This window comes from Natrix helvetica (assembly GCF_964273705.1).
Source record: "Natrix helvetica genome assembly, chromosome: 2".
In the NCBI taxonomy this organism is placed as follows: Eukaryota; Metazoa; Chordata; class Lepidosauria; order Squamata; family Natricidae; genus Natrix; species Natrix helvetica.
In genome coordinates this window covers 259,649,289-259,664,701 of record NC_138552.1, presented here as the reverse complement: position 1 = coordinate 259,664,701, position 15,413 = coordinate 259,649,289, and the positions used below count along the sequence as shown (strand labels likewise).

Here is a 15,413-nt window from a genome sequence, read left to right as displayed (position 1 = left end):
AAGAGAATGTATGATGAGATTCTTACTCAATGTGTGATAATATACTTGGATTACCAATCAGTTTTAAAAAGGTGAGGGTAGACTGACAGCAAACTGAGGGAATTATCCAAGTATATAAAGTGTTCTCTTGCTTCCAGTTTATGTATGATACACTGTTAGTTACCTATTCTAGCCCTGTGTCACATTAGGATTTCTTCAGGCTAAATTCTTCCCATCCATCCTATATCACATTACTAAAATTGGGGATTAAATCAGGAGCTTTTTGAAGTATCCCCTCTTCCCAGTTACCATGTCATCTCCAATATTGTAGCTCTATAGAATAGGGAATGGGGCAACTAGGTAATTCCTCTGGCTCTTGGATTAAAAAAAACTATTGCAAAGGCTTCAAAGAAACTTGAGATTTATATGCCATAAACAAATTTCTATTCCCTGTTGAATAAAAGCACGATTGAAGAATGCAAGACCATTAAATGAATTAATTAATATGTGAATCGGTATGAACTCTGATCTACAGGTAAGGTCCCACTTCAGATGGAGATGGAGTTAGTTCTACTAAAAGCAAAGTATTCTTGGTTGTAGTCTGGTGTCTGAAAATACCTTTTTCTGAGAAGTTCACAAACTGTAGCTCTCTCTCTCTCTCTCTTGCTTTTTCAAAAGCAGATTTACTTTCAATGATGCTTTGAAGCAAATGACTATGACTGTTTTCTGAACTGATTGATTTACTGATATATTGCTATTATTATTAACAATATTACATATATTGAACTGTTCATTTGTATTATCCTCTGGGCCAGTTAGTGACCTAGTCACTTGTTCCCTTCTGGTAAAGGTCTGATAGCTTAATCCAATCTCCCAGCATGGGAGAAAGCAAAATCCTATCTGAGTGAAAAATTCAGAATGGAATCTGCAAATATTCAAACAGCTCTTTCACATTCAGGTCTTAGTTTGAATTTGGCAACTATAAATCCTTGTTCCCGACTGGAATTTTGCTTTGTAAACAGGAGTATTCTTACTTCCACAGAAAACCCCAATGGCCTTCAAATGTATTTCTGAGATGAGGAAACCAAAGAGAAGAATATGAAATATGGCATTTAGAGCTGCATCAGGATGTGTTATGTGTCTTCTGCCACAAATAGTGTTTACTAACTCAGATAATCTTTGGATCTGTATCATAGGGAGTGGTCAATTTTCCTGTTATTCTAAACAGCCGTCTGTCTTTGTCTGAAGGCAATAGCTTTGTGAGGTAACATTACTGTCAAATCACCCTATGCTAACAACTTATCAGGATGGAGGGTTGGCAACAAGACAAGCAAAGCTCCATAGTACTACTAACTCTTGGGTGATTCTTTCTGTTCTCCAGATTTTAAAATGTGTGAAAATACATAAATAACACAAAATTAAATAACACAAAATTAGTACAAAGCTACCTCTCCTTCCTATATTATCACATGAAGACAAGCCACACCCACCCATTTCTTATTAAAAATAATTGAAGGCTCATTTGTAATTAAAAATATGTGGGAAGATACCTGTTGGATCAAACTACTGAATTATTTCCTGAAAAGATTTCGGATGTGTAGTAGATAGTGCAAGATTTATTTATTTTTTAAATTTTCTGTATGCTTAACCTTGGCCACCTTATTTTAATTATTGTGTACTCTGGATTTTCAAGGATACCTGATTCCATTCCTTACTCAGCTTCTGCAATTACGGAGAATGCTACCAAGCACAAATATAACTATATGATATTTTATACAGGCAAATGCTGTATTTGAATTAAGATTTGGATTAACTCTTATCAAGTATATCAATCATACATTGGAGATGATGAAAGTGATCAAAGCACATTCCTTTTCTTCCCCGTATGGGTGTATAAACAATACATCCATATAATATGCATAACATAACATAAGCAGTATTGTAAAAGAGACAAATGCATAGAGTATACATGTACAGTAGCATAATAGCAATAGTGATAGCACTTAGACTTATATACTGCTTCATAGTGCTTTACAGACCTCTCTAAAGTGGTTTACACAATCAATACCCCCAATAATCTGGGTTCTCATTATGGAAGGCTGAGTCAATCTTGAGCCAGTAAGACTGCATTCTAACCACTGTGCCACCACAGCTCTTATAATGGACAGTAGAGGTCCTAAACCTTTGGATTTCTAACAGTGAGCATGAACAAATGAAAGGCATTATTTTTAGAGATTATTTATAAACTTTTACAAAGAATTTATCTGATCACTGTTAATGTAATATAATTTTATCTGATCCCAGGCAGATCTTTTTAAAACCCACCTAAAAAGACCTCTGGGAAGTTTTTTGTAAAAACATTGCTAAAAATGTTATATGCTGTTTATGGCATGATATGGTAGTAAGCTAATGACTGGGATAAATCTATAAATATTTTTTAAAACTAGTCTGCAGATGTGACTAGAGATCAAATCCAGTTCAGGAAAATATTTTAGCAAATGTAAAGGTTGTTATAGAGGTGTTCTTCCTGGCTTCACTGAACAATGGAACATAGCTTATATTCCGGTGAACTTTAACTGTCACAAAAATAGCAATTGCTTCTATTAATTACAGAATGACGCCATCAAGCATCTAAAAATCATATTTCTTGCACCAAAATATAATGGCCTTGCATTTTTAAAGGATATGCACTTTGCAAACATCAGATGGATTCCTAACATGCAATAGCTTACTAAACAATCTAGAATGCTATGGCGAAATATGGAAAATATCAGGATTTTTTTCAAACCTGACATTATTAGTGGTTAACCGACTCAGAACTGGTATTCTTAATTAGATATTAGTCTTTCCAGAAAATCATTTTGCATAAGTGTATGCATAACACCACACCTTTAACAATTGTTCATAAGAAAAGCCCAAAAGTCTGGATAGTGGATATGGTGCAGAGAATCATATTCATATGGCCATATACCGGTAAGCCATATAAGAGCTGTGGTGGTGCAGTGGTTAGAATGCAGTACTGCAGACTACTTCTGGTGACTGCCAATTGCCAGCAGTTTGGCACTTTAAATCTCACCAGGCTCAAGGTTTTCTCAGCTTTCCATCCTTCCAAGGTCAATAGAATTTTCTCAGCCTTCCATCCTTCCGAGGTCAGTAAAATGAGGACCTAGCTTGTTGGGGACAATATGTTGACTCTGTAAACTGCTTAGAGAGGGCTGTAAAACACTGTAAAGCAGTATATAAGTCTAAGTGCTAGTGCAATTGCTATCTGGCAGTACTGTACCTGGAGAAAGAACTGGAGAAAATCACAAAGTACAAAGACCTGCAAACAAGTAGAACTATTGTGGCAAAAGAAACAAAGACAGTTTAATAGTAAAAAGACTTGATAGGTGGCTAAAAGTGCCAAATCCTATCTAAACACTTGGCTGACTAAGCGATAAACCATAATAATTGCATTAGTGAAAGAAAGTAAAAGATTCATAGGGCATTTTTTGGACATCTAGTTTTTATAGTCATAAAAACATACTGTGTTACAATTATTCTTTTAAATGGTTTGCTGATGTCAGCCTGTGTTTAGTTGGTATTGAAATAATACCAGGGAGACTCTTGTCATCCAGACAATTCTAGAGTACTTGAGTCTCAGGTATTGGTGGTACAGCTTCACAAAGAGGAGGTAACAGGTTCTGTGGTTTACTAAGGGAATTTGTTTCCGAAGGGCTAAAAGTATCATTCACTTTTTCAGTTTGAGGAAGCTCTGGACTCTCCTGGTCCATTTCTGGAGTTCTGGGGTCATCCTTGGTTTCCAAATTAATTGCTGGTTTTGATAAGTCTGCATCAGAATGTGGTGATGTCTTCTGGGCATCGAATGAATCAACATGGACTGAGGTTACACCATTTTGTACTGGAGCTCCTTTTTCTGATTTGAGGTCCTCCAGTAAGTCTGACCCCTGTACAGAAGGCATTATCTTGTCTGTTTTTTTCTCTGTCAAAACAATTGTGCCCTGTTTCTAAAAAAAGAAAAGGAAAATAATGTAGATATTAACTGGGAGAACTTAAGTGGGGAGGCAGAGCTATAAGCAGACTTAATATATAAGTTCAAGTTTTGGAATAACATCCTTCTTGTCTCCTCTGATCCACAACCTACATTTTTATTAGCAGAAGAATGACTTGAGCCATCACATCTTTGGATCTGCAAAATCAGGGAAGGGTAAAACAACATGTGAAAAGAAAAATGCATCTCCCAGATTGTACTTCCATTCTCTTCAGTTCCAGGGTTCTCTTGCTCACAGCATGTGTGGCTCACTTCTTATTTTTGTTGGGCACTAAATTTCATTTTTTTTCCTATGTCCATATGGATACAATTCTGAACTGTTTGCTTTTGCAGTAGAAAAAATTTATGACCGGTTCCCAAATGACTTTGACCATTACAGTCACAGGAGAACAATAGGATTATTATTTTTTAAAAAAGGAAAGGAAAATAGAAAAAAAACCTAATAAAAGAAATTGGATTCAGCTTCTCATAGATTGCCTCAGATAAAAAAAATATTTAAAAGTTGATTAGTTTGAATATTATGCTTCTGATTTAACTAATTGATTGTTGACCTTATTTTCTTCAGTTTGATTGAACCTCCGTGATCTTTCCTTCAGGTGAGACTTGGCCTCTTTCTCATCTATTTCTTTTATATCTTAGTTTTTTAAATAGTTCCTAGCACTCAACCTCCTGACCTATGGTTTGTATCATACCTCAATGTTAAATATTGTAGGTATCCAAAAGCACATTCCACAATTTAGTTTTCAGCGTTCTGTCATATTTCAGTAAAATCAGGGGGGGGGGGGGAAGCCAGGTTAGAACTATGCAGAGTTGACTGAGCCTGGCTTTTAAAGGCTGCAGTCTTTAGGTGTGAGCTAAGACACTGAGCTCATCGATCAGAAAGGTTGGCAGTTTGGTGGTTCGAATGCCTAGTGCTGCGAAACAGAGTGAGCTCCTGTTACTTGTCCCAGTTTCTGCCAACCTAGCAGTTCAAAAGCATGTAAAAATGCAAGTAAAAAATTATTAACTACCTTTGGTGGGAAGGTTACAGTGTTCTGTGCGCTTCGGTGTTTAGTCATGCCAACCACATGACCACGGAGACATTTGGACAATGCTGGTTCTTCAGCTTTGAAATGGAGATGAGCACAGCTCCCTAGAGTCAAGAATGACTAGCACATATGTGCGAGGGGAACCTTTACCTTTATTGGTTTTTAATGGCTATTTTAAAAAATCAAGGACATTTTTATAATATATCCAAAGAAATTAAAAAAAAAAGTTTGGAATTGTGGATGACAGTCTAGCTGGGCATAGTTCTACTGAATTCATTGAGGCGTGTTTCAGGTAAATGCAGCGTTAAGGCCTTTCTGTAATATGATGTGATTCAGGTCAGTTATTGTGTGATTATTGTATGCTTTAAGAGGAATCGATGTTGCTTTTGAAGGAAAGAAAACAAGGGTGGAGACTTGCATAATAGAATTGATTGTTGTCCCCAGTATTAGGCACTCCCTCTCTTTTGTTTGTTGCTGTTTTGCTCAGGGATCTTGGTTAAGGCAATGAAATAGCCATACAGCAATCTCAGTGCTTGATACTTCTTTCTAAAATCATGGGGACACTGAGACATCAGGTATACTAATTACAAATGTCTAGCAACGTTAACATGAGTGATAATATTCCCTGGAGCTCAAACAATGTATTGGAGACTTTGAAATAAACACATACTTCTTGCTTCCTGATTAATGTGAATAGCACAGGATGCACATTGCTTTACCTTTCCTTGATAGGGGATGCAGGGAGTTGCTCTGGCATCATAGTTACATTTGAAAGTGAGCTGCTCTTGGAAAATTCTCGGAAGGCGACTCGGCAGTTGAGGAGATGCAAGTGGAACTGTGATTAAAACAACAATCACAACAGAAAAAAACCCCTCACAATTAAATATATCATATACTTTTATATAAATGTGCAATAACATATATGAAATGCATCAATCATGCACAACAGAATAAAGTTAGTACATGTGGCCTTCAACTTACAAGCATTTAGTTAGTGGCTGTTCAAAGTTACAACAGCACTGAAAAAAGTGACTTGCAGTATGACTTTTAGTTACAGTGACTTACAGTATGACTTATAGTTACAATGACTTACAGCATGTCTTACAGTTGATAAACTTACGGCACTTACAGCATCCCATGGTCATGTGCTCAAAATCCAGAAGCTTGCAACTGGCATGTAGCTATGATGGTTGCAGTGAAACAGGGTCGTAAAACAGGTTGCAACCTTCTGACAAGCAAAGTCAATGGGGAAACCTGATTCACTTAAGAGCCATGTTACTAACTTAACTGCAGTGATTCTTTTAACAACTGTGGCAAGACAGTTCATAAAATGGGGAAGGATTCACTTAATAATTGTCTTGCTTTGCAATGGACATTTTGGGCTGTGGTTGTAAGTCAAGGACTACCTGAACAGTAGTGAAAAGGAGGAGGAATTAATGAAGAAGTCCCACATTCAGAATTCTTTCTGCTATGGAACTTGCAGTATATCCTAAACAATTGCCTCTCAAAGCCAGATTATTCAGGACAAAGTGTCCTGCGATGTTATTGCAAGCAACTCTTTGTGTTTTGAACTAGCTAATACAATATAATCTTCTCCCACCTGCATGTTCAGCCTACCATTTCTTCTTCTTTATGGTATTTAGGTACCATTCAGAGGAGGAAATTGTTCAAGAGAGAGTGTCCTCTCTCACATTCTCTCTGTCTCACATATACACAAATACAAATGCACCAGAGGTGGTATTCAGCCAGTTCTGACAGGTTCTGGAGAACCGGTAGCGGAAATTTTGAGTAGTTCGGAGAACCGGCAAATAGGTTGCCCCGCCCCTGCTGCCTCCCAAACACCCAACTGATCTTCTTTTGTTGCCCTGAACAGGAGAACGGAGCTGGAAAGCAGGCTAGTGGGGTGGGATGGGAATGGGGACTTTGCAGTATCCTTTGCTATGCCGACAAAGCCACGCCACAGAACCGGTAGCAAATTTAATCTGTTCTGTAGCCCAGGGTTGTTGTGAGGTCTGGGATCCTTAGATAAAGAGTGGAGGACAGGTATAGTATGTACATAGTACAAGTTGCATATAGTGGAAGTCTTTTCCCAGAGAAACATGCATGGTCTCTCATAGTTAATATCTTAGAAGGCCTGGATACATTTTTATTTCTGCCTGAAATTTAATTATTATGTTGTTCTTGAAAAAATATAGTAGCTACTAATGATTTGAAATACATACATAAAGCAGCTAAATAAATCCATTGTACAACTTTTGGGAAACCAATGCTGTTTTCTATTTATGATGAAATTGCAAAGGTCTTAGGTGATACATTTAAAATTAGGTTTACGGGAAGGAGCTGTATAATAAACTTATAAAGCTGTTTTACAATGAGGCAGTCCATTACACATTCATTTTACTATCCTTTAGGTGCCAACTCTGTTACTTCTTTACTCCAGTTTTTGGCAGTATAATTTTTTCATTACCTTTTATTTGTAGTTTTCTGTCAGCTGTTGTTTAGCTTTGTTTTAGTATTGTATTTTAAGTGAAATGGATGCCATGTTTGATTACTAACCAAGGAGGTAATAAAAGACTGGATATCTCATAAATTTGTTCTTTTGTTTATCACAGTGCTCCCAGTTCTGATTGGCCATAATTTCCAAAATTGGTTCTAAAGTCTTTTGCTAACTCTGCCACTACAGGTCCTTTGTAACTGGGAATTCCAGACTATGCTTGAGATCTTTCCTGGGAAAGAATATGCATCTATAAGAAACTATGTCTCTATCTCAAAATTTCTCCCATCAACAGCAAAGAACTGGTAGAGGAATCACTGGGGGAGGGAGTGGCGGCAAATGTCTTCAGGCAAAATATGTAGTTAACTTATTTATATACTGTATATTCATGCTTAAGTCATATTATGATTGTCTTCCAGTTGTTCCATCAGCTCTACCCAGAAATTTAACAACATCTTGAGATGCTGCATTGTATCCTAATCAGCCTCCTCTGCTCCCCCCCACCAATAGACTGATGTAATAAGGTTTGATGCAATTATCTTTTATAATAGAAGTACACAAAGTAGGTAAACTAAAAGTCTTATTTGAATCATCATAATTTTTGCTTACTACATGAGCTTACACAAAAGTTAACAAACAATGGGTGCCATCTTATTAAAGATAAACCAACTGAAGGCATAACTATGAGTCTATAGAGAGAAGAAGGGCTGCCACAAAGAAGAGGGAGTCAAGCTATTCACCAAAGCACCTGATGGTGGGACAAGAAGCAATGGGTGGAAATTAATCAAGGAGAAAAGCAACTTAGAACTAAGGATAAATTTTCTGATAGAACAATTAATCAGTGGAATGACTTGCCTCCAGAAGTTGTGGGTGCTCCAATACTGGAAGTTTTTAAGAAGAGATTGGATAACCATTTGTCTGAAATGGTATAGGGTTTCCTGCCTAAGAATGGAGTTGGACTAGAAGACCTCCGGGGGCCTTTCAACTCTATTATTCTATTCTATTCTATTCTATTCTAAGATGCAGAAGGAAATATTTTATTCTAGCAATTTCTGAGCAAAACAATAGGCAGCAGGGCAGTTTTGCTCTACATATATATTTAAAGTGGTAAGTACCAGTAGCATTCAGAAATGGATTCTCTAATATAGAGTTAAACCATGAACATTTTTCTTTTTAAGCATAATTTACTGATGATGTGTGATAAATGTACATGGCAAGAGACTATCCACTCACGAGAATACTCAGTTAAGAAAAGTATGTGCTCTCATTTAGTAAATTTAATTGATGTCACAGAAAGATTGGGGACTTCTCATTAAGGACGAAACAAATTTCTGTTAAATGAGAAGGCATTCTTGCTAATTACATGAACATAAAAGGCCTTGCTGCATCAGTGGAAGATCTAACTCCAACCTAATTTTCATTGTAAGAATTGCCACAATCGGCAGGCACTGAATGATTCATCCAACAGTGGCCAGAATCCATCATGCTAAGGATTTGAATATACTTTCCCTTTTTAGGATCGTGACCACGGGTTCAAATGAGTTTTTATTCATTAAATAAATACATTAAAATGGCAAAATTATACACTATTTAGAATTTGTAACATTTTTCTTCCTAACTGCTCCCATCTTAGAGCAGAGCTAGATAAATATCTGTCAGGACTAGTTTAAGAGGGAAGCTAAACCAGTTCCTGGGTCATCGGGATGTCTTTTCATCTCCTGTAAAAATGCCCATGAAAAAATTATAGCTGTGCTGGGGCTCTTGTTGATCTCAAAATAAGGATCAAAATGTTAACTTGTACTTTCAGGTTAGCTTTCAACTCCTGTACAATCTGAAAGAACAAGCCATAACTGTTTACATAGGATATCTTTTTGTGATTAACCCATTAACGAAAATTTCCACCAAGTTCAGCATCTTTCAATAAAGGTTCTTTTTTTCTTTCACTAAGCTGTGGCCAAACATCTTGCTACATTCAGAGTACTTCAAAAATCAGCAGAAACATTGTGATAGTTGACAGCAAAAATGAATGTCTACATCAGGGCTGGCCTGCGGGCCTGATGCGTCAGGTGCTGGCCATGGCCACGCCCGCTTTAGCAAAGGAGAAAAAAGTCCTGATACATCACGTGACGCCGCCATGACAACGTGAGTTTGATACCCCTGGTCTACACTATGAAATAATGATGTATCCCCTCTACTTGAACAAAAAGAAATTACGATAAATTCTAGTTATCAAACAGGAATTGTTCATCTTTTTGCTGAAGTTAACCAATTTCGTTGTATTTAAGTACAATGACAATAAAGATTATACTTATACTTAAACACCCTTTTGTTCTGGAGAATGAAATAAAAAGAACTTTTGATTTCCTTTCTCTCCTTTTTTTGTGAGCAGACATATACGTCTGGTTTTAGGGTCATTCTTAGAACAGATTCTTTATGAATCGTATTAACATAAGCAAGCCATTCTAGTTTGTGTGTTTCAATCCTCTGTTCAATCTGCTTTTCTTCTTTTCAACTGTCCTAATCTTGTTTTGTTTGTCCTGATTTATGAAGGAATGCAAGCCACCATATGAAGACTTATTTGGAAGTAATGTATGATGGGATTGACTCTCTGGCAAGGAGGGTTAGAATTTCTTCCTCCAAGAAAAGAATAGCTTATGACCACTGCATATTATTAGCAAGGTTGCTTGCCCCATTCCACTAACCATCATCCATCTATAGTCCCAAATCAAAATATATGGCCCTAGGACATAGATGAAACAAAGTTAAAATATGGTTGAGAAATCTGCCTGAAATGTAGCAAGATGCCATTGTCCAGTGGTAGGGAACTTGTTCTACAGGTCGAAAGTCACAGCAAAGGGCAAAATGGCTCTGTATTGGATAAAAAGCAACACAGTAAACCTACAGTGGATTGCAAATCAGAAAGAATTTTGACCTTCAATGCATCATAAGAATGTAAAAGCTACACTGGGTCATCTTTGCATCTCAATTAATCCAGCGTTTGGTTCTTTTGGTGGTTAATCAAATGGTTTGGGGAAGCAGGACATGAGCATATCTATGGACAGATATAGGTTAACTTTGTTATGCTTTGTACATTCTTTTTCTATTTTACACAGTGCCTCAGAGAGTAATGCCTCTTGAGACTCTATTGGCATATGTTTCAATGATATCACTACCAGTGCCATACAGACTAATTTATTTGAACAACATGGTTCAAAATAAGCCTTGTAATATATAATAAACAAAACAGATGTTTCGCCTGTGAAAAGGTGACAGTGATTAAATGTGTACAGAGGAAGATTATACAGTACAATATTTTGGACAATGTGCAAGTGGTATTTAGATTATGGGAATATAGTTTTATATACTACTTTAGGATACAGCAAATACTGTATGTTTAGTAGTTGTCAGAAAAAAGAAACCTCCAACAAGCAGTACTAAATAGTGGCTGGCCATTTTTGGTTCTGATTATATCAGGGTTAGGCTTTCTTTACTTTTCATAATAGTAAAATTAGATCAGTCTTTTTTGGTAACTGTAGAGTCCACTCCTTCTACCACTGTAGACTTACCTATTCCATATGAAGGTTGTAACTTAGAGGGATGTTTAACAGGCCGAGACAAAATACAGTTTGGCTTCTGGAAATCATTCCGGTGAGTGCTCTGTTTGTCATAAGGTGGTTTAGGGCGCTGTACAGTGGGTTCAAAGGTCGGCCACCAATGAGACTTCACAAGCAATAAAAAGAAACGAGTTCATCAATATCACAGTTCAAGATAAACAAAAATTGAGATCCCCAGGGAGAAGCTGTTATGTCAATCATCCAAGCCAGGTTTGGGGACAATGCTAAAGATTAATTTACCAGTACAGGCTTAAGTGTTCTCCCCTTCCAACTCCCAACCCAGAAGGTGATAAGACATATTCTTTCTTTTTCATTTTTAAACTACTGTAAGTTAGAATTATTAGAAACTGGGAGACTCTGAAGTCTGCTCTTCCCTTAGGCTTGAAAAGTTGCTGAGTAATTTTGTGTTAATTTCCCTCCCTCCCTCTCTCTCTCTCTCTCTCTCTCTCTCTCTCTCTCCCTCCCTCCCTCCCTCCCTCCCTCCCTCCCTCCCCCCCCTCTCTCCCAACCCACCTCACTGGATTGTTGTTGTGGAAAAATAGGAGAAAGGAGCATTGTGTACACTGTTTTGAACTGAGAAATTTAAAAGGGAATACAATTTAATAAACAGAAAGCTTAAAAAACTAAAACAAATTAGAATCAGCACAGGCTACTTTCACAAATCCTAATTTAACTAGCCACGGTTTGTCCTGATTTGAATGCAATGGCAAATTGTGCCTTATTTAAAATATTGAATGTTTTCAAATGTGTTCTTACAGCTATGCTGAAGCATTGAAGAGTGTGTGTGCTGCAGTCTAGATTTTGCCTAGTATCATTTGTATGAATTGGGCTTCAGTTTCATTTTATAATAATTAAATAGTAAGCACCTGTTTTGTTTTTGTATCCTCTGTTTCCATATATAATACTGGCTCATTTATAAACTTGGTATGCATTCTAAGTAGCTTTGCATGTTGTGGTTGAGGATTATTGCGCCATTCTAATAAGTATCTTTCTTCTTTCTTTGGTGTACATTCAATCTTGTCTAGAATACTATTTCTTTCTGGGACTTGAAGGTTAAATATTCTGAATGTATCTGGGCTAAAAATAAGAAAATGTGGAAGAAAAAGTGGAGGAAGAAAAGAAGGATGGGAATAAAAATTAAGGTTAAGATTGGGGAATGCTTGTTCTCAAATAATAAAGGCAATACATTATCCATCTGATGTACAAATTTAGGAACGCAGGAAAGTATATGTTGAAGCATTAATCAAAGTAACCTTCTCCACCGTTATCACTGTTAGTTGTAGTCAAAAGCATCTAGTGCAGGGTGTCAAACTTGTGTCACATTGTTGTCCCGTGATGTAAAGTGACTTTTCCTCCCTTCACTAAACCAGGGGTGGGCATGGCTAGCACGTGACACATCCAGCCTGTGGCCCGCGAGTTTGACACCCCTGATCTAGAGGATACTCAATAGAAAAGACTGTTACCTGAGTCCTTTAACAAGAGATACTGTGGATTTAATCTGGAAGTTATGCATATTGTAGATATGAATTGATACTAAACAATGAAATCCTTGCTTTTCTTGTTCAATTTCTAGTACTGTAATATACCATGATCCCATGAAATGTGTAGTCACCTGGTCAAGGCAGATTTGGTATGAAAGTTCCCCAAGTGATCATTTCTATTTATTTCTTTTGTCTACTTCTTAAAAGCAGCTAAAGTGAAATATAGAAAAGGACTTTTTAAAAAACTGGAAACTTTCATCCATGCTACTTCTCACATTTAAATTATTGTTATTATTGAAACCAATAATAACATTTGGCCAAGGAAATTCAAATGCAGAAAATGGAATGGGGGAAAGTTTAAAAATAAGCCACTCCTACAGCACTATGGTTAGGACATCCATAGCATTGCTTGATTGGCCAGGGGTAGAGATGTACAATTGCATATTGTCAGCATATTCATGATACCTCATCCTATGGTGATGCATGAGCTCATCCAGTGGTCTCATATAGATATTTTAATAGAAAAGGGAAGATCACCAACCCATGTGGCACCCCACATATCATGGACTGAGAGTGAGATCTCTCCACCCCAATCATCCCCAACTGGAAGCAACCCTGTATAATAGGGCTATAGATAGATATAGTCAATAACATTCCCCTGATGTCACTGATACAATCAGAAGTACCAGCAATGCTAGAGGCAAGATTTGATGTTAGCAATTTCAAGGCTTATAGCTATTCACAGCTCTAGTACAGAACTGCCAGGACTGTCACCTTTTGAGCAAGAAATCAGAAATATCCCTGCTTCATTCATTAGAAATGGCTGTTCAGGAAATCCTTCTTATAAAATGCATTAGCCTGGCTGGCACAACTCAACATTCCTCCTCCCCCCACCCATGTTTCCCATTCCTGATCTTTCACTCTCTCTGTACCTCCTTCCCTCCCTTTCCCGTCAATTACAGCCTCTTACCCCTGGCTTTATTAATGACTTCCTGGGAACATTCCAGACATAACCATCTCCCTACTATTCTTAGATTCATGATCTTATCAACAGCCTCTGACACAGTAGGGCAACTCAGAGTCTTCATCACCTTGGCATATATAGGGTTTGGCCTGAATCTCTTCCTCTAATTGCTTTTATCACTTCCCAGCCAATTCCCCTCAAACACCCTCCCCAACTTTCTTAAGATAAAGTCTGGCATCCATCTCCATGCCTGATTAGCTGAAAGCTCAGATAACCCCACCCACCTTGCCATGGCTCTCAGTGAGCCCCCATTTCCTGGTAGTTTCCATATGTGGTAGTCTAGAAATCTGACCATTCCTCCAGCATGACCATGCTGGATAAGGGCAATAGGTCTTGTAGTACAGCACCTGCAAAGCACCATGTTACAAAGTCTACTTTTGATGATGTATTTTCTATAAGACAGGGAGTATAAGACATCACAGGGCAATTTTGGGCATTTTCAAGGGAAGAAGCTTGAATGATTTTATGATGAATTCCCCCCCCCCCATGACTGTGTTGGCAAAAACCGCTTCACCTGTCCAATTTCTGCCTCACTTGGTTTTCTTTTACCACCAAAATATGCTGCTGTGTTTGGCTTGTCTGATTAAAGCAATAAATTGTATTCAGCTGCTTCTCTCCAAACCCTATAAAGCTTGGAGAAGAATAGGTTCGCACAAACCAGGATAAAGGTTCTGATTTTTTTAGAACACTGTGTTTTGAGGCAGAGACACCATACAACCCACAACTCACTCATGGGGGACACTTCTGGAAGACCCAAATCAGAACGCTTACTACTGATGCAGAGGTCCTCTTTTCCGCCGACTAAATCTGGTCTCCATCATCTGATTCATGAAAGTGGCCCAACAAGGTAGGGGAGAGAGAGATAACTGGGAGAAAGGGATCCAATATACAGCTCCCTGCAGAATGGCAAGGTCTATGGTTTCAAACTGTAGCCTCAAGCTTTAATGTTCAGTGGTTGCTTAGTGACCAAGGCCCAATGGGAGGCAGAGATAAAATGTAAAGGGCGGAGTCTAAGCAGCAGACAACCTACCTTGGCCAAGTTTGAATAGTGCCATGTGGTTGAAGGAGAAAAGGAACACCCAACTGCTTTGAGTGTCAGCTCCCCTATTCAACATTAAACTTTATGAGACTAATTTCTGAACAGCTCAAGACAGAACTGCAGTGTAACAGACAGCACAGTGGCACATATTGTTAGGAATAAAATAATATTCACCGTGGTTTTCCTACAACACAGTAATCACACACACACACACCACTTTTTAATAGATATAATTGCTATATCTATCTGGCCCCAGTAAGAGACTTCAGCGGCCTTAATCTCCCTGCATGCCTTTGAAGCCTGTTCTGCATTTTTTACATTTAAAAGATAAACTTCTGAATTAGGAAAAAAAAAATAAGCTGACATGCTTTGAGACAAAATGCCTGCCTCCAACCTCTTTTATTTTCCAGAATTTCTCTTGTCCCCAAATGGGCCCAATAAAAATAAAATAATGGATGGCTGTACCTTAGCATTTTATTTGGCTATGTGTAAAAATGACGTTTCCTTTAAATTTTGTTTAACTCCAAGTAATTTTGTGAGCAGATTCCTGCAGGGTTTTTTTTCTCCAGCAGTGCAGATGTTGCTTCCTATTGCTTTCTATCATTTTAAGAAATATGTTTGTTATGCATTTTAAAAATATGTTTGGTGTTTGGTATAGGATTGTATGTTTTAATAAACTTTATAACTTAAAATTCTACCAAAT

At 37.6% G+C, this 15,413-nt stretch overlaps 1 protein-coding gene across 1 annotated transcript; it reads right to left on the bottom strand.

Moving 5' to 3' along the window:
• Positions 1-3,602: 3,602 nt before the first annotated feature.
• On the bottom strand, positions 3,603-12,679 carry CIMIP6 (ciliary microtubule inner protein 6; the record flags this gene model as incomplete). Its single annotated transcript, XM_081943935.1, has 5 exons — positions 3,603-3,986; positions 5,778-5,893; positions 11,119-11,272; positions 12,033-12,243; positions 12,630-12,679. 5 exons carry the CDS (start codon positions 12,677-12,679, stop codon positions 3,603-3,605), a joined length of 915 nt encoding a protein of 304 aa, XP_081800061.1.
• Positions 12,680-15,413: the final 2,734 nt, after the last annotated feature.